The 18787-nt window shown below is 57.5% G+C and overlaps 2 protein-coding genes and 1 non-coding gene across 4 annotated transcripts; all 3 read right to left on the bottom strand.

Moving 5' to 3' along the window:
• Window positions 1-354: 354 nt before the first annotated feature.
• Window positions 355-3021, bottom strand: RPL10 (ribosomal protein L10). Of its 2 annotated transcripts, XM_019719162.3 has the most exons (6): window positions 2864-3018; window positions 1952-2010; window positions 1753-1860; window positions 1395-1533; window positions 637-799; window positions 355-558 (listed from the first exon to the last, which is right to left on the bottom strand). In XM_019719162.3, exons 1-6 carry the CDS (start codon window positions 2884-2886, stop codon window positions 406-408), a joined length of 645 nt encoding a protein of 214 aa, XP_019574721.1. In that variant the 5' UTR covers window positions 2887-3018; the 3' UTR covers window positions 355-405. The 2 variants fall into 2 exon arrangements, with proteins under 2 accessions (XP_019574721.1, XP_019574722.1); XM_019719163.3 differs by lacking the exon at window positions 355-558 and having other exon boundaries at window positions 637-788; window positions 2864-3021.
• LOC141569780 (small nucleolar RNA SNORA70) lies at window positions 847-982 on the bottom strand. Its single transcript, XR_012493576.1, has one exon. It is a non-coding gene; the product is annotated as a small nucleolar RNA SNORA70 (small nucleolar RNA).
• Window positions 3022-15880: 12859 nt separating the features above from the next.
• Window positions 15881-18272, bottom strand: EMD (emerin). The gene is made up of 6 exons (XM_074323689.2): window positions 18060-18272; window positions 17797-17904; window positions 17554-17631; window positions 17212-17345; window positions 16705-16751; window positions 15881-16622 (listed from the first exon to the last, which is right to left on the bottom strand). The coding sequence occupies exons 1-6, from the start codon at window positions 18139-18141 to the stop codon at window positions 16292-16294; spliced, it is 780 nt and encodes a 259-aa protein (XP_074179790.1). The 5' UTR covers window positions 18142-18272; the 3' UTR covers window positions 15881-16291.
• Window positions 18273-18787: the final 515 nt, after the last annotated feature.

Below are 18787 nucleotides of genomic sequence, written 5' to 3'. Positions count from 1 at the left end.
AGCTGTGACCATGGGGGGGGTTCATCTCTCCCCATTTGTAGTGATGCTGCGGGTGTAGGACCCATGGGGAAAGCTTCCACAGCAGACCAAGGGTAGCCTTAGGACAAATCCCTTTTCATCACTCAGGGCAGGGTACTGTATTAAGGCAGCACTCTATAAACTGACCATGACCTTGACTTTTGAACCTGCAGCCTCTGATCCAGACAGGCCCACGTCAGCATCCTAACCAGGCAACTAGGAGGCCGTTCTGGGTTTGCTTGCTCACTGGCCCTAAATTGTCAGACTTTTTTGGAAAAGGACAGTGACTCTGGGGTTCCTAGAGGGCCCCCCCCCCCACAAATGCAGATGCAAAGAGACAGGAAATAGTTTTTATTGGTGGGTGTAAAGAGGAGGCACTGCCAAGACTCATGAGTGTAGGGCCCGCCATTTGTCCAGGGGGCCACGATTAGGGATGTATTTGACCCCACAGCCATCTGGGATGAGCCGCTTTTTAGCCACCATGTCTTCAAACTCGTCCGCATTAAACTTAGTAAAGCCCCACTTCTTGGAGATGTGGATCTGTGGAAAGAAAAGAATTGAGTCAAGATGATGACGGGGGCAAGGAAAGGCAGGAACCAAAGCTGCAGCACAACTTACCTTCTGACGGCCAGGAAACTTGAACTTGGCCCTGCGTAGAGCCTCAATCACATGCTCCTTGTTCTGCAGCTTGGTGCGGATGGACATGATGACTTGGCCAATGTGGACCCTGGCCACTGTGCCCTGGGGCTTTCCAAAGGCACCCCGCATACCTGTCTGGAGTCTAGATTGGGGACAGCATGAGGTCAGACATGAGTATCCACCAGAAAAGGATGTCTCCAAGGTCCCTTAAAGCAACCTATACAAGCAACAGGCTGCTTACACTACCTAGGATTGCTGCTGTTTGCAGCCATTGCACACCGGGCCCCCATGGGGAAAAGAGCACGGTCGGCTTAATTAGCTGCAAGCCCCAAAAGAGATTAGACTACCCAGGATCCTTGCAAGGGGACACTGGGTTCATCTGAAAAGCCCTCCAACGTGCAACTGCCCTGCCCCAGCAACCTCCTTGCTGACAGATGGCTGCCATCAGGATCAAAGCTACTCCTCAGAAGGACCTCTCGCCACCTGCCACCCACAGGCTAAGATTTAGTTACAATGCCCTTTTGTGTTTGTTTCTGGGAATCAGTTCTGTTCATCTATGCAGTGGTGGGAAGATGAAATGTCCACTAAAATCCTGCCAGTCACTGGCCTGGCTTGCTATGGGTAGCCGAAGTCTTTATGTGGAGCCACCACCTCTTTGCCCTGATACAAAAACTGAGCCCAACATAGAGACTCTCTCAACTTATTGGAAAATACCTGAACCCCAGGACCCAGCTCACCTGTCAGCCCCAGCACAGGACAACATCTTGTTGATGCGGATGACGTGGAAGGGGTGGAGCCGAACTCGGATGTGAAAGCCGTCTTTGCCACAGCTTTTCACCATGTACTTGTTGGCACAAATACGGGCAGCCTCCAGAGCTAGGTGGGGGACAAAAAGCAGCAGAGTGAGACAGGACGGCACAGAAGCACTTACCATGGCCCTCCCTGGCTCTCAGGAGACACCTGGATTGCCTGAGTTGAGTTTCATAAATACACTCATGATTAATGAACTGGTAATTCCAGTACAGGGAGTACTAGATTTAGCCGGGGAAGCGCACAAAGAAATATGTGTCATTAACAAGGAGCCCTGCACCCCACCTTCGGAAGAGAGCTGTTCATATTCATCTGACACCATGTGGCCACAGAGTGGGAACTCATCCACTTTTGCCTTCTTCCGCCCCAGGTCAAAGATGCGGATCTTGGCATCTGAAAAAAGCTTGGGTAAGTTGTGTGTGCGGTGCCACAGGCAACTGAGTCAGTGCAGCCAAAGCAGTTGGGGAGCTCTTTCACTACTCACCAGGGACACCTCGACAGAAGCGAGACTTTGGATACGGCTTGTTCTTACAATAACGGTAACTGCAGAAGGGGGAAAAAACCCAGGTTTGCAGGGGTTCACAAGTGAACTTGACAATAAGCACTTTAAGCGCTCCCTCCAAGTAAGACCAAAGGAGAGCTGGGAAAAGGAAGGGGGGGTACCAAACTCATCAATCTGTAAGCTGCCTCCATTCCTGTAAATTGGCTCTAAAGCAAAACAGATCTAAGTGGCCAAAAGTTATAGGATAACCATGTTAGAAACAAAGGCAAAAACCTTCCTTGGTGCCTTACTGGGTTTTCAACTTCCTATAAAGCCAACACGTTGAAACAGACTTTCCCAGTTAAAAAACATCTCTCACTTCAAGGTACTGCGCACTACAAATTTGCCAAATGGCACAGTTCATAGTGTCCATCTAAAGACTTTGGGGGGCACGTGGCATTTCGCCTCCTAGCCACGTGAAGGGCTCCCGGCGCCACCTATAGGCCACCCGAGACATCTGAGCCTACGGGCACAGCACGTAGCCCGGAAATAACAGACATGGCACACAAAGGCCGGGAGAAGACAGTGAGCCTGAAAAGGCGTCGAATTTCTAGGACAGAGAGCGGAATGCAAGGTGGATGTCACTTCCACCCTGAAAGTGGCGCAGCATATGCAGTCCAGGGTCAATGCACCAATGGGAGCGCTCAAAGAGCAATATTAAGTTTTAAGGGAAAGAAACGCACGACATAAACAAAGACCTAAAACAACCCGGAAGGTAATGGGGAAAACGTGGAGTCTAATCCCAAAACAGGAAAATCGTACTAGGAAGGCCCCACCCCGCAGTTGCTTTCAGTGGACAAAGGTAGTTCTCCCTCCCTTTTCCCAGATGCGAAATTGCATGGATTCGGCACTTACCATCGGGCGGGGCGGCGGCCCATGGCGACACCAGGATCTTCAGTGGCTGCAAGGAAACAGACAAAGTCGGAATACAAGACGAAGATAAGCTTCAAACCAGGAGAGAGAAATGGCAAGGGTACCGGACGAATCCGGAAACATGACTACTCACCGCACCGAAAGAAAAAGAGGCGCTTCCACGCCTGCGTATGCCTTATATAGCCGGCCTATCTTCGTGCGTAGGAACCATAGAGTCGAGGCGAGGGCGGGTAGACGCTCTGCCAGACTTCCAGACCATAGACACAGTGCCGTTCTGCGCCTGCGTGCGGGCGTGGCTGCACACATGCGCAGAACGGGGAAGAGGCTGAGCACCCGACAGCGGCAGTCAGCTGGCAAATGGCGTCTGGCCACATTCACAGGAGAAGTGCGCTTCCGACTAGCCCTCTTGGGTGTAGAATTCTGCCCGAGGCTTTGCTGTAACTATGAAAGACGTATGTTCCCAGAATTGAAAGAAGGGAAGTACTCCCAAGGGCTCACAGCGGCCGTGTGCGAGTTCTGGAGGAGGCGCAGGGCCAGGAACACGCTCTCCGTGCCTCCCTCTAGGCTCCAGGGCCCGGAGGGAACGCGCCATGCTGGAGCCTCCGCCTGCGTTCCTCTGTCGATCGGGAGGCCAGAACGGGAGCCCTGCAAACCATGCCCCCATCCCCCGTCCTAACCAAAGAGCCCGCAGCTGGCTTTGCTGTGAGGCAAGCTCCTCTTCTGCATTTCCCAGAGACCTGAGCTGGGACCTGTGCCGGCCGGGGGTGGTCTGCGGCCTTCTGTGGGAGACAGATGGAGGAGAAGCCTCCCCCTGAGATCCAGGGCCCAGGACACCCCATAAGCACCATTCGACCCACTACACCCACCCGCACCAAGCTGAGAAGAAAAAAACAGTTGTGTTCCCAATGGTGACCTGGAGAAAGTGGGAAGGAGGGCTGCGACCCCACCGAAATGGCACAGGGCGCTGTTAAACAGTCGCGGGCCCCGACTGTCCTGGCCTAAGACGCTTTGCTCCACACTCCTAGGGCCCAGAATGTGCCCTCCCCAACACACACTCCTTGCCCGGCCCAGTGTGTTCCACCGCCTCCTGAGTATATCTGCACAATTCTCCGTAAAGCATGGATTACACACACACGCACGCACGCACGGCACGCGCACGCACCCTTAGTGTCCACGGAGAGGTGGGGAAGGCTGGGACCAGTCACCCAGGTATGTGCTGTCTGCTACAGGTGTCTGTCCACGCTTCTGGAGGTAGGGACAGCAGGAAGTAACAATCATCCCCATGTCACTTGCTAGCTAGTGATTCAGAACCAGCTACTCCATCCTTCTGTGTGGTTTCCTCCCTGGAGAATGGGGATAACACTGCTACCAACCTCCTAGGGCTTCCATGAGGATGGGATGGATGAGTCCAGCAAGTAGCACACACTCACAGACAGCATCAGCAAAAATCGTGTTAAGTAGCCTCTGATAGTTATGCCCTGGGAACACTGACAGGACCACTCCTCTCTGACGGAGTCTCCATGCAGAGTCTCCATGAAGGTGGGCAGTGTTTTCAATTTGAGATCGTTGACCCATCGTCAGCACGGCCTCAGGAAGGCCAGGGTGGGAAGCCTGGAGGGAGGGGCCCCTTCCAGGGAAGGTGGGTTTGTTCTGCCAGGATGAGGGGCAGGTCCTCTCTCAGCCAGGTGTTTGCCAAAGCCGCTCTGCCCGCGTAAAAGCAGGCCCTGCTCATTGATGCTGTGGGATGGGGGTTTCTTGGCCCCTTCACTCAGACCCAGGCTGGGATGAACCCACTTCTTTTTATATCCCTGTCCTTTCTTTTCACCAGGGACGTGACCCTCCAAGAGCACTGGTTTTATGTGGAAGCTCAGTTCTGGTCTCTCACCCTGTGAGGCGCATTAACTCTGAGCTCCTAACTGGGCCCCAGCTATGCCCCCCCATCACCCCTCTGATTTCATTTGCTCTGTTGCCCCAGGGATTTCCCTCCCTTACCTGCGGGCCACCTGTGTATTTAAACATAGACTGCCATCTCTGGAGGGCAGGGACTGGGTGTCTGAGAGCCACCGTCCCCAATCCAGGCCCAGGCAGCACTGGGTCGGGACACCAATGCCCCTGGCCACAGTGATGGACCAGCCAGGGTCAACAAGCAATTGGTAACCAGGACTCAGAAATTCCAACCCGACTCTTCTCACTCTCCTCCCACAAGGGAGGAGGCCTCTAGAATCATCCCAGAATCACCAATTGAGAGTTTAATAAATTTGGTCATACAAAAAGTATAACTTCTTTTTTTATTTTTTTTTTTATTTTATTTTGTTGTTGTTGTTGGGGAAGGGGAACAGGACTTTATTGGGGAACAGTGTGTACTTCTAGGACTTTTTTCCAAGACAAGTTGTTGTCTTTTCAATCTTAGTTGTGGAGGGTGCCGTTCAGCTTCAAGTTGTTGTCCTTTCGATCTTAGTTGTGGAGGGCGCAGCTCAAGGCCAGGTCCAGTTGCCGTTGCTAGTTGCAGGGGCAAAGCCCACCATCCCTTGCGGGAGTCGAACCGGCAACCTTGTGGTTGAGAGGACGCATTCCAACCAACTGAGCCATTCTGGAGCTCAGCGGCAGCTCAGCTCAAGGTGCCATGTTCAATTTTAGTTGCAGGGGGCGCTGCCCACCATCCCCTGTGGGAGTCAAGGAATCGAACTGGCAACCTTGTGGTTGAGAGCCCACTGGCCCATGTGGGAATCGAACCGGCAGCCTTCGGCATTAGGAGCATGGAGCCCTAACAGCCTGAGCCACCAGGCAGGCCCAAAAAGTATAACTCCTTGACAGCCCAAACAAGCAAGCCTAGTTTCTTAAGAGACAGACTGAGGGAAAATGTTTGCATCGTATGTAAGAAAGGACTAAGAGCCCTAGTGTGCGACAAGTAGGGTCTTTTGGGGAGACATGTACAGTGTCTTAACATGTTAAATGCCCATAGGTTTTGACCTGGCAATTCTGCCTAGACATAATTATCCTAGATGGAGATTGACACATGTTCAAAGCTGGTAGTTGCAGTATTAATTTAAATAGCAAAAAAAGAAAATGTGAAAGTACATCAATTGGGTGTTCATTATGTAAATTATACTACATGAATTCTATCAAGTACCAAGCAGCCAGAGAAGACGTGAGCTAGACATTTGTGTACTGACATGGAAGGAACTCCAAGATGTATGGCTAAGTAAAACAATCACAAAATGTGTAAGGGGTATGATTTTAAAAGTGTGTGAATAACTGTGTTGGTGATTGCATAGAAAAATGTGGTTAGAAGAGAACCAAAGTTGTTAACAATCTTGCTTAGAATAATGTTGCTTTGTAAAATTTCAATTACGTGCTTTAAATGTGTGCAGGGTGGTAATGCACAATGGTACAGCCGCTGTGGAAGGCAACACGGCTGTTTCTTTTAAAGCTAAACATCCACCTCCATGGGACCCAGCCATTGCACTCTTGGGCATTTATGCCAAAGAAATGGAAAGTTGGGATGACAAGAAAACCTGTGCACGAATGTTCACAGCAGGTTTATTTGTGGAAGCCTAAAATGGGAACAAGCAATGCATCCTTCAGTGGGTGACTGCTTGAACCAACGCCGGTTGATCCGCACCAAGGACTATAGCCAGCCACATAAAGGAAGAACTAACTGTCCATACAGGCAACAGCTTGGGTGGCTCTCAAGGGCATCGTGTGAGTGAAAAAAGCTCACCCGAGGTTGCATACGGCATCGTTCCATTTGGGTACCGTCTTCAAATGACAAAAATGTGGGGATGAGAATAAAATATGGTCGCCATGAGTTGGCAGAAGGAGGGGAGGGGATGAGGCTACGAAAACTTAATGGGAGAGATTCTCGTGAGGGAACAGGCTGGACATTGACGGCAGTGGTGGTCACTTGAATCTATACGCGTGATGAAAGTGCACAGTTACACGCCCAAGCGTGCGCGCCTATAGACACACAGATGAAAGCCGGAGCAGCTCTCGGACGGCACCAGCGCCATTTCCAGCTGTGCGATTGCACTAGATGTACAAGATGCTGACGTTAGGGGGGCTGCGCGAGGGGGCCCAGCTTCTTGTACGTTTCAGTGAAACTGCATGTGACTTAATTACTTCAAAATACAAGTTCACACCAAAAGCCTACAAGCAGGGCTCAGCGTGTACAGGCAGGACGACTAGCACGGCTCTGCATGAGCAGGTCCTACACTCCGCGCGGGAACCTCTATTGTGCCCGCAGCCCGCTGTCCACCGTCAAACGGACGGGACCGCTGGGAAAGGAACTCAGGGAGGCAGGACCGAGAGGGGCGCGCGGGACACCGGCTAGTTTGGATTGGGCAGAAGAAGTGTCCGTCAGCACCGAGGGGCTGGGCTTCGTCGGGCGGCTTTGAGGGCGGGTCTCGTCTAGAGCTGAGATTGGTAATAGCCAGAGCCACCCGGAAACGGTGGGCAGGAAGGCGGTGGCCACGGTCCCGTGGGGCGGAGCTTCCGTGGGCTTGCAGCGAGGAGGTGAGGGCAAGAGCGCGAGGGCGATCAAGGAGGAGACCGGGTCCCTGTTCCTGAGACGCGGGCATCTGCGCCCTCTCCCTGGGAAAAAGCCACCACCGAGTCCAGGCTCCCGGAGACTGTGGGGACTCTGTCGGGTGCGCCTCTCGCCACTCTTGGCAGGACTTCCCCACCAGGGACAGTGTATTGGTGTCCCAAGGGGCCTGGTGAGGGGGTACGGAGGCCAGGGACCCCACCCAGATGGTAAAGGGCGCGGTCGCATGTCTGCGGCCCCGCCTGGTACTGGCCTCAGAAGCCGTGCTCTGAGCTCCCAGGGCGCAGAATGCGGACATGCACACACTTTCTCCTCCCGCGCCACTGTGTTTCAGCACCTCCTCAATGTGTCTGGACGGTTCTCTGTGCAGCGTGCATTTTACATACACACAAATACACGAGCGTAGTATCCAGGGCGAGGTGGGCAGAGCAGAGGCCAGTCACTCCGGAATGTGCTGTCCCCCAGACTCGTCTGTCCACAATTCCGGAGGTGGGGACGGCAGGAAGTAACCAAGTCTCCCCAGGGTCACTGGACGGGGGGTGACCCACCAGGGAGGGAATCCTGCTCCACCGCGCCTGTTTTTCTCCAGGACCACCCGAGGTGGCGGCTATCAGCTGTACCGGCCAGCCTCTCACCTGGGAAGGTCAAGGTGAGCCCTGCAGAGAAAGCTCAGGGCTTCTCTAGAAGTGGGTGTGATCCGGAACAACAGATCCCTGTGGTTCTCACACTGTAGGGTGCGGGGTGGTGGTGGTGGTGGTGAGAACACTTGAGGGCTTGTTCAAACCCAGGGTGCTGGCCCACCCACACCACCCCCAGTCTCTGATCTTGCAGATCCGAGGTGGGGCCTGAGAATTTGCGACTCTTGAACAATCTCCCTCCCTGGGGATGCTGATGCTGCTGGTCCAGGGACCCCACTGTGAGAAGCACTGCTTTGGAGGCCTGAAGCTCCTAGGTGCGCGCCCCCTGCCCAACCTGGGGCTGACTCCTTTACAGGGTCCCCGCAGGTCTGAGAAATACCAGGAGGGTGCTAGCCTCCAGAGATCATGGGCTTCCTGTTGAGCGGCAGTCACCATTTCCTGCCTGGGTGCACTGGAGGGCGCTGTCCCAGCCCAGGCAGGGACCGGTGTCGGGTTTCTGCAGGTGCTCAGCAGTTCCCAGACTGGAGCTGGTAACATCTGGACTTGTAGGAGAGAGGGGCGGAGATCAGATGTGTGCCTGGGAGTGGGGGTGGAAATAGCTCTCCGATGAGGCAGAGGAAAGACCCGCACGCCCAGCCCGGGGATGGGCAAGGAATGTGGGCCCTTTGACTTGATAAAAAGGATTTTGGGGCACATAGAGACCAGAAAGGAGGTTGCCTGCCTGGGAACTGCCCTTGTCTGGTCTGTGGGTGTGGCAGGCCCTCCAGCTGGCAGGAAGCCTCTGCCTTGGCTGCTGAACGTTCCTCACCAGGAGCATCTCCTAGCTCCTGAGTGACGCTGCGGAGACCTGCTCTCTGCCCTGCACCACGACCCGCCCGCTTTGGCCACTCTTTGCAGTGGTCGGTGGTTGGTCTGTGTTAGGCTCCATGGTGACCTGTCGTCTACTTGCAGCGTCAGGCCAAGTGCAAAGCCCGTCCCTGACCCCATTTGTCCCCGGGACCCCGGGACCCCGGGACCCCGGCAACTGAGCATGTTCTGGCTGTGGGAACTGACTGTGGAGTAGCCCTTGGCTTTCGTTTTCTGTGATCCTCTCCTCGGCCCCCTTTTCCTGTCGGGTCAGCGGGCTGTTCCCTGTGGACTGGTTCAAGCACTCTATATGTTAAGGACAGGAGCCCTGAGTCACATCTTGCCACAATTTTCCCCCACTTTGTCACTTGTCTCTTGACTTTGTGGTTTGTGTTTGGTCAGGCAGATGAGTTTAGTTTTCATGTCATCAGACGTTCCAGGCTTTTCCTAATGGCTTCTGGGGTTTCCCGTCGGTTTGTTCGTTTCAGACTTACTTAGAGTGGCCTTTAGAGTGGCCTTCAGCATTTAAAACCGTGTATTGGTTTCCCGTTGCTGCGTAACAGAGTGCCCCAAACATAGCACCTTAACGCGACTAACAGTTGTGATCTCCCGGTGTCTGAAGGACGGGATGGTAGAGGGCGCGGTGTGGGAGTTCTGGCTCAGGGTGTCACAGGCTGCAGACAGGGCATCAGCTGGGCTGCAGCCATCTGGTCTGCCTGTGGGGAGAGGCTCTGCTCCCAAGACCGTCCGCGTGGCTGTGGCAGGGGCCTCAGTGCCTCCCCACGGGGCTTGTCATAGAGCTGCTCAGGGCCGGGCTTCCCCAGAGCCAGGGCAGAGAGAGGAACGAAGGGAGAGCAGCCTCAAGATGCAAGCCACAGACTTTAGGTCACTTCATGTCTCAGGGACCCTCCCTCACCTGTGCCGTATTTCGGGGTTCACACACACAGGACAACCGCAGAACAGTGCTGGAGGGGACAACACCACCCACCAGCATGTAGGGTGTTTGATTCGTGGTGAGCGAGAAGGCTCGGAGGACTGACCTTGCCCTGAGCTTCGGTGTCCAGAGCGAGGACTCCGGGTCCTGCACATGCCCCCCAAGACAGGCCCCGTGTCCTTTGTCTGAGTGGCAGTGGCAAGTCTGGCCCTGGGAGCAAGACGGGCAGCCCTGTGTTTGTAAGGGCAGAGAGCGGCTCTTTGTCTTCATAGGGTTGTAGACAAAACACAAAAGCCAGAGGAAGAAAGAAGAATGCGCGACCAGGCAGGTGTGACCCACAGAGCCCAGGGTGTGTGCTCTCTGCCCTTTGCAAGGGCGTTCGCAGCCCTGGTGGCGGTGTCAGCTCGTCGTGCAGCCCAGGGCACAGCGGACAGCAAGTTCCTTCTCATCACAGCAGCCCTTGCCAGCGCCCTGTCGGGCCTCACCCAGGCCTGGGCTGCAGGTCGCTCCCCGACAGCCAATGTCCCCTGCCAGGGGCTCAGTGCTGCCCCCCATTTGCTCTCCTTCCCCAGGGGCAGGGCTGGCCTCCCTCAGCACACAGGCAAGGTCCCTCCTCTCCGCCCTGCCCTCCCCTGCGGTGGGTCACACTGCAGGTGCAGGCCGACAAGCCCCTTTTCTTCAGCGAGGGTATCAGGTAGCCCTGGGCTGGGCTCTGGTGGCTGAGGGGGCGGGGGGGGGGCAGCCTGGGGATAAGGAGCTCCCACTGAGGCTGAAGGAGGCCCTTGGCATGTGGTTTCCCTGGAGACATGCCCGCCCCATCCTTCCTGGCTGGGGCTCAGAGGTGGTTTCCCAATGCCAAGCTGGGTGCCGCTCAATTCGTCACACAGGTTCTGTGGGCGGTGAGTGCTTTTCCTGTTGGCTCTCGCTGCCGGGCAACACTGAGGCCCTTGGGGACGGCTCCTGGTACCGTGTGAGGCTGCGTGCGCTTCTTGAACCCAAGGACAGCGAGTTTCTGGGAAGCTGGGTTCTGCTTGCCAGGAGCAGAAGCAGAGACTGAGGTGGTGCTTGCTGGCCTGGCCTCCGGGATCCCGGTCATGGTTCCCGGGAACACGCCTCAGCCAGGGTGTCGGGCCCCATGGTCCTGGGGCTCCTCTGGAGACGCGTGGGCCCAGTGCAGCCCCACACTGCTGAGCTACTGACCACCGTCGTCACTGTCCTGGTACCCCTGGCCTGTGCCTAGGCTGAACCCCTTCCCGTCCCTCGACGCTGGGTGGGAGGCACCGTGAGGAGGGCCCGCTTACCTTGCAGTCTTCCCTCGGGGCCACCTGGTCACAAAGTGTGTAGAGGGCTGCACGGCCACTGTGTCCATCCTCACCCAGCTGCCAGTTGCCCCGCCTGGGCATGTGCTCTCAGGGGCCTGCTCCAGGATGGGCACAGTCACAGCACCCGCCAGACCCTGTCCCACCCACTCTCAGTGCCCGTCCTTGGCCTTCCCCCTCTCTGCCCGAGGACCTGGCTGTTTTCCCAGTGAGCATGGGATGTGTCTGCCCGGCTTGTCTTCAGCACTTGTGCTGACCCAAGGGCAACCTCTACCCCACCCACTGCTCTTGGGTTTCCTCAGCCCTGCCGCCCTGGCTGTGGCCTCCCTGGTCTCATGGGACCTGCCGTGACACCCATAGCGGGTCCCGGAAGTGGCTGAAGCCAGCCTGACCTCCGAGTGTCACAGTGTCCTTCCAGGGAACGCCCTCCCTGGGGATGCCTTGGGCTGGACGAGGAGGCTGGTGTCCAGTACTGTCCCTGGCCTCTGAGGACCTGTCCCCAGCTCTTTGGGCCCGGGGCCCTGAGGTGGGATGCGACTATCGTGAGTCGCAGAGCGCCAAGTGCACATTCGGTCCCCAATGCCGACACCCTCACCCCTCATGCTCACTGACCCTGAGCTAGTGGCTGCCCCCTCCTCAGCCCTTGGCTCCATCGGGCTCCCCGGGAGCGGGGCCTAAGCACCCCTTCCCCAAGCCCTGTAGTGGAGTGAGTCTGCTCGTGCTGGGGAACCCTGTGGAAACCCCAAGGGTCTCCAGACAGACTAAAGTTCTCGTGGTTGATGTGATGGGACTTCCTCACTGTCTGCGGTGGGGTGGGGTGGTGCAACCCTACCCTGAGGAGCCGCCCCCCTTTCTCCCCCTGGGTTTCTCCCAGCCTCCTGGGGGAAAGGCAGCAGGGAGAGTCACGTGCACCCGTGTGCTGGGCAGGGGTGGAGACTCAGTGTGGGGTAGCAGTGGTCAGCTCGGCCCTTCCCCTGCCTCCCCCTGCCCTCCCCCTGCCCTGCCTGGACTCAGACCACACAGGACCTGCAGGATGGGTGGGTTGTGCCCAACGGGGTTGACCAGACAATCCCTCCCCGGCTTAGTAGGTGAGACGGGGCCAGCTTGGGGAGGTCATGTGCCTGGGACCCCTCCTCTGCTCCTGGACCTAATGGCGAGCAGGGCTCGGTGTGGTGGAGTGCGCCTGGTGACCTGGGCAACCACCCTGCTGGCTCTGGGCGGGTGGCCAGCCCTCAGCACCCTGTGTGTGAGGCCAGCGGATGGCCCACGCCTTGCACCTCCCCGTGTCCTCCTCGGGTGTCCTTTGGGATTTGCTCAGTGGGGAGGCCGGCTCCCAGGCCATTTGTCCCCAGCAGGATGGGGGCCAGCTGGGTGCTCGTCTTCCTGGTGCCACTGCAGGTCCTCCATGGAGCCCCTCACAGGGACGGCACCCCCGTCTCACCCCCTCCTTCTCCCGCCTGTCCAGTAACCTCTGTCCAGGGAGCGACCCAGAGGCCGTTCCCCTCAGCTTGACATCTTCCACCATTGCTGCCCCACGTGTCGCGTCGTGCCTGGGCATATGTGGTGTTGGCGGAGGCGCAGGGACTCCTGGTTAGCTTGGCTCAGCTCGGGGGCTGCCTCCTTGCAGGCCCCACCAGGCAGGGCCTTGGGGGAGAGAGGCAGGACAGTCTCCTCTTGGAGGGGCAGCCCACAGTGGACGCAGGAGGCCCCCGGTGATTCGGGAGGGCGGGGTGCCCTGTGCGTGTAGAGTCCTGGGTGCCCAGTGGGCCGAGGGGAGAAGGGGGTGGCTCCCAGGGCCGGACCTGTCTGGGCTTGTCTCCACCTCCTCCTGCCCCCTCTCCCGCTGGGCAGCTTCTGGAAGCCTCCAGAGTGCATGTGCCTCCCTCCACTCCCGGCATGTGATGACACAGTAGGAGAGAAGTGGTGGGCCAGGCAGGGGACCTGACTTTCTTCAGCTGTGTCCTGCCTCCTCTGGGGTGAGGTATCTCCCAAGACTGGCCACCCAGAGCCCTGGGCAGCAGTCCAGCCTCAGGTGCAGGAGCAGTGAGGGTCCGGTCCACTTTCCAGTCCTTTAATGCCCTTGGGTCCCCATCTGGTCCATCCTCATGGAGTCACAGGATGTGCACCTCTTCAGCTGTTCTCTTGGGTGATGCCTGCTGGGTGTGGGGACCCAGCTGGCCCTGTATGAACCCTCTCTAGCTTGAGCAGCTGGCTGTGGCACAGCATGGGGTGTCAAGGCAGGGATACCTCTGGGCCTTCTTAGTGCTGTCTGCTGCTTCCCCTGGAACCGTAGGCAGTTCGTGGTCGAGGGCTGGGGTGAGGAGCATGGCACCTGGTGTCTAGTGTTTGCTACACTCACAGGGCACTCCTCCCTTGTCACCCTCAGGGACGTAGTTCAGCTGCCTTCCCCCACTGCCACCCATGCTGCCTACTCTGCTCTGTCACATTCCCCAGCAGGGCCCAGCTCAGGTGGCTCCCCCAGTGATAGAGGAGCCTGGGGCCCTTGCTGTGTCCCCAGCATTGCTGGAGAGGAGCCCGTAGGGAAGGAAAGGGGGTAGGACATGATGGACCCGAGTCCTGAGGAGTGAGAGTCCTGGAGCCCTCTGTTGCTATACGGGGAGACCCCAGAGTCCCAGGGGGCTTTGGAAGGGGGTGCTTCAAGCTCTTAAAGAGGTAGTCCCCGAGCCCTGGAAAACACTAGGTGGATACCTAAAAGCCTGGGTTTCAGTTGGAGGCACATGGAGCCCTCAAAAGCCTTTGGACTGGGGCATCCAGAGCACTTGGGAGCACTCAGGTGCCCTTATGGGGCTCCAGAACTCTGGGGGTGCGCAGAGCCCTTGGGACCACCGGAAGAATGCACGAGCACTCAGGGTCCCACAGAGTCTGAGGGGGCATCTTGGGGGTGGCCCCAAGCCCTTGGGAGCTATGTAGACTCGGAGCTAGGGGTCTCAGATCCCTGGAGCAGCAGGTTCAGATCCCCTCGGCTTGGAGCCCCAGGCATCCTCCGTCTGGCACGCAGTGATGAATGGACATGGTTGTCCTTGGGGAATAAATGAATGGAATGGGGGAGACTGTGTCACATGGGCACCCCCTCTTTCCTCGCTTTTCTCATGCCAGACACAACAGTGATTGCCAAGCACACCTACCTAGCCTCCTTTCCTGCAACAGATGGAAGACCAGTGACTTAGAGAGGGCCGTTCCTTCCAGAAGCCATGTCATCTCTCTTCCCTTCCTTGGGATGCCCCAAGCCCAGCTCCCCTTCCTCTCTTGCTGTCCTTTCTCTCCACCTCAGCTACTTCATGTTGGGCATGTTAACCTTGCCACTTCCCCAGGCCCCACGTGGGGTTCAGTGGGCTCCAGCTGTCTCCCCCAACAGCAGCCCCAGGTAGTGCTTGTGTGTGGGGGGGTCCCTCCTAACATATTTGATTTGGGACCGGTTGCTGAAACAAGCTGTGTCACTGACCCTCCAGGGTCCTGGTGCACTGGAGACCTGCCCCTCCCCACATACAGGCTCAGTGATCTGTTCATCAGGCTCTATTGTCGCTCACGGAGCAGCATCCTCTGGCCCTGCTACCACCAACCGTGGCGCATCCACGTCCCAGCCCTTGCACTGGGAGGGTGAGGGGCAGAGGCCTGGGGCCTGGGGCGTCCACGCCACAGGTGGCTGTGCACTGCGGGTGGAGCCAGGTGGGAGAGGCTTACAGCAAAGAAGAGGCTAAGGCTGTGGAAGTGGTGAGAAAAATAGACGCAATTCATTTTTTTCATTCTTTTGTGTATTTTAAATGCACAAATAGCCTGTGTTACTTTTAGGAAAATACACAAAAAACGTGGGGAGAGACCAGGATGCAGCAAAAAGAAATCCCGGGAGCTGTGGGGTAGGTGGGTCCCAGTCCCTGCCCTAACCTGAGCTTGCTGTGTGGTCATGTACAGTGGAGAGTCCTGAAGGCTCAGGAAGCCGTGCGTGCACGTGCTGGCGCTGCCTGGGCACTGTACCAGGTGAGAGGCCTGGGCTGGCTGAGTCCTACCACCAGTCAGAGGTGAGAGGAATTGATGCCAGGACCCCACCTGTCTGGGAAGCCCTGGCCTCACCTCTGCTTCCCACCTGCCTGCGTGGAGCAGATGCCAGCGATTCCAAGCTTTCCCACCACCCTCTGGCAGCATACCAACAGGATGCACTGCCTTACATGCCATTCTACTTTGGGTTTCCTTAGCATCCACTTTAAAATCTGTGTAAAATGTGACGATTACACAATACACACAGTGGGAAACCTGGAGATGAGTGAGAGTAGTCAGCTGAGGGATTGGGTTACCCAGCGTGATAGGGCATTTCAGAATACTGGGAGCTTTTCCCCATAGCATTAAACAAGCAGCTTCCAGGAGAAATGGCCCACCGAACACATGCAGCCCTTCGACACCGGGTTTAGCATCAGCTCTCTATGCTTAAAACGTCCCAAGCCAGCACTGTGCGTGTACCCTCACCTGCATTTCCAAGTGGGCTTTCCAGACCCCATGCTGATAGTTATTTTCATAACTAGTTATGAGGTCTGAGTAATGAGTCCGGGAGTGGACCCCACAAGCAAATCCCAAACAGGTCTGTGGGTGACATGTGATCCTGATTCCAAGCCCAAAGCAAAAAGGGAGAACCAACTAAGCCAGGTGGTGAGCCTAGCGACCCAGGGCAGAGCCCAACCCTTTCCCCCAGCAGGAAGAGTCCACGCATTAAAAACAAATGGTCTTTTTATTGTGTCCACGAAAACAAAGTGAGGGTGGCCTTTGGTTAATCCCAACAAGGTGACAACAAACAGGAGGCATGCGATGACAACAACTATGTTCTCTCCAGGAGCAGGGTCTTGCTCTCCTGGGTCCTAAGGGTCAGAGGCAAGCAGGCCCAGGAGGCTCCAGAGGAAGGTCCGCCCAGGCCCACCATGCTGCAGAGGACCTGAGCCGGCTTACCTTCCTGTCAGGACAAGGCAGGACAAGGCAGGACAAGGCAGGGGGAGCAAGCACTGCCCCAGGCCAGGCCCAGCACCCCCAAGCTAGGACACACAGAAAACCCCCCTCCCCCAGCAAACCCTCCTAAAGCAGTTGACCAGGACTTCTGAGAGGACCTGGCCAAAGCTAGCCAGACCCTCAGGGTTGGGTCCAGAAGGGGTTGCCATCCTCCGCCTGCATGAAGTAATACATGAAGAGTAGGAAGGCAGCAAAGAACAGGAACAGGAGCAGCAGGCCCCAGAGTGGGACCTGACGGTCCTGGCCCAGGCCAGCCCCATGGGCCTGCTTTTCCGGACGGATGGCACGGCGGGTGAGCCACAAGGGGGAGGAAGAAGAAGAGGACACCAGAGAGGAGGAAGAGGATGTGGGGTAATAGGACAAGCCTAGGGAGCTTCTGGAGATGTTGGAAACAGGGCGATAGTGTGCGATGTTCTGGTAGGTGCCGTCTCGGCCATACACGGGGCGTTCCCTGAGGCAAAGAGGGGAGCAGATGGGCCAGGAGGGCTTGGGCCCAGAATCAGCCCCGACCCCTGGCCCGTTCCACTACTCACCTGTCTTTGCCCTCCTCTTCAGAACAGAAAAGGTTGTCATCACGCACCTAAAGAATCAGGGTGAGGAGCATGACTGGCAGGGTCAGGGTGGCCCTGTCATACCTCAGTCCAAAGTTCCCTGGCCAGCCTCGTCTGATCGTTGCTGAAAGACCAGGGCTCTGCCCCCTTCCAGAACCCTTCGGAATTCCTGGCCTTATGTCCGTGGGTCCTTGCCACTTGCTCAGTGACTGTCTTGGGTGGTTGCACCCTACTTTCTGCCCCAAGATTATCAGGAAGAGCTCAAACCCAGATCCCAGATCAGGGTACAGAGCATGTCCCATGTGCTCTCGTCAAACAGTTCTGACAGCTCCCCAAAGGAGGGCCCTGACAATCAGGTGTCTACTGACCCACCTCTCCCTGGAGGCTTGAGAGCCACCATTTGCACCCAGTGGCCTCCTTGATGTATCCAAACCCAGCTATGCCCCCCGAGGTTGTACCCAAATAGAGGGTGCCCCACAGCTAACTCACCTGATGGTGAAAGGTGTCCGAATCTGAAAGTGATGCTGAGTGCTGGCGGAAACCCTTGGATGGGCCCATAAACTCAGGCTCCCCGTAAGTCTTGGTGCTCAAGTAACTCTCCTCATAGTAGTCATCATTATAGCCTTGGGAGGGGGGGACAGTGGTAGCAGAGGGGGAAGCGGTGTCCCCTGCCTGGCCCAATGGCCCTAATTTGAATCCCATTTGGGGCCTGTGACACTGTTTCTCCCCTCCAGGGCTGCTGAGGGGCGGTGGGGGTTGAAGTCTCAGGTTCTCTCTGACACTAGGATCCCTGAGGAAGTGGAATGACGTCAGGGCCCACTGCTGCCTTACCCTTGCTCTGGTAAAGTAAGGCATCCTCTTTCTTGGGCAGATCGTACATATCGGAGTCCACAGATGCTGAATCTGAGTCTAAATTGGAGGAGGAGGGGACGCAGAACCATTTGCCCCACTCTCCCTTTTCGCCATGTCCCTCCCTACGAGCGCCCCTGCCACACCCTCGAGACCCCATCCTCCCCACAGCCCAAACCCTGTCCCCACAGGTGGCCATGTGGGGCTCTGAGGCGGGGGCCTCACCGGAGAACCGATAGGAGAAAGAGGATGAGGACGAGTTCGGGGGCGAGAGCCTCCGCCTCTGGGTCTCGTACTCGAAGATTTTCTTTTCGTAGAGCTTGCGAGTGGAGCCTGGCCAGACACAGGGTGCGGGGCGGTAAGGGGCGCAGGCAGAGAGCCCGAGGAAGGAGTCCCAGGAGGGGGCGCGAAGCGCGGGCGGGAGTCTGGGGAGGGGTGGGGGGGCGCAGGGCCTAGCGCGGGGAGGGGGCCCGCCCGCCACCGCGTACCCACGACAGGCCCGTGCGGGATGTTGTACTGGCGCAGCACGGCGGCCAACTCAGCGTCCGACAGGACCGCGTAGTCGTCCATGGCGGACGGCGAAGGCCTGGGGGCGACCCCGGCCTAGCAACACAGGCCCAGCTGCCTCGGAGCGCGGCCGGCGTAACACGAAAGCCTCGGGAGCGGCTGCACTCGCGTCACGCCTGCGTCACGCTGGCGTCACAGTCGCGGGTTCTGCGGGCTGCGCGCGCAGGGCGGGGCGGAGCCAGGCCACTGGGAAGCAGCCGGCGGAGACCGGTCCTGCCGTGGGAGTGGGCGGGGCGGGGCTGGTGCGCCTAGACGTCACAAACAGGCAGGATTGGCTAGTGGAGAAAGAGAGGCGGGGCTTGAGCGGGAGCCATAGCAGAGCTGACCTGTCGGATGGTGGGAGCGGGCGGGGCTGCACGGCCAGGGGAAGGGGCGGGGTCGACGAGCCATGCGTCACAGGCTGTGGCGTTTGGGCTAGGCGAGAGAGAGGGGCGGGGCCTGCACGCGAGGGCAAACAGCATAGACTCGCGTTGACAGGGAAGCGGGGCGGGGCCGGCGAGTCCAAACGTCACCGGCTGGCGAGTTCGGGCGTGAAGCGAGGAGGGACACGACTGTGCGAGTGGAACTGGCAGGAACCGGCCAGGACGTGGGAGCGGGGCGGGGCCGCTGTGCTTGGAGTGGCTCGCCCTCCTTAAGTTACGTGGGCTCC

Source organism: Rhinolophus sinicus, chromosome 18 (genome assembly GCF_057876585.1).
Source record: "Rhinolophus sinicus isolate RSI-liver-muscle chromosome 18, RSI-T2T, whole genome shotgun sequence".
In the NCBI taxonomy this organism is placed as follows: domain Eukaryota; kingdom Metazoa; phylum Chordata; class Mammalia; order Chiroptera; family Rhinolophidae; genus Rhinolophus; species Rhinolophus sinicus.
Note: the sequence above shows the minus strand (reverse complement) of the source record. Positions and strands in the feature narration are given on the sequence as shown.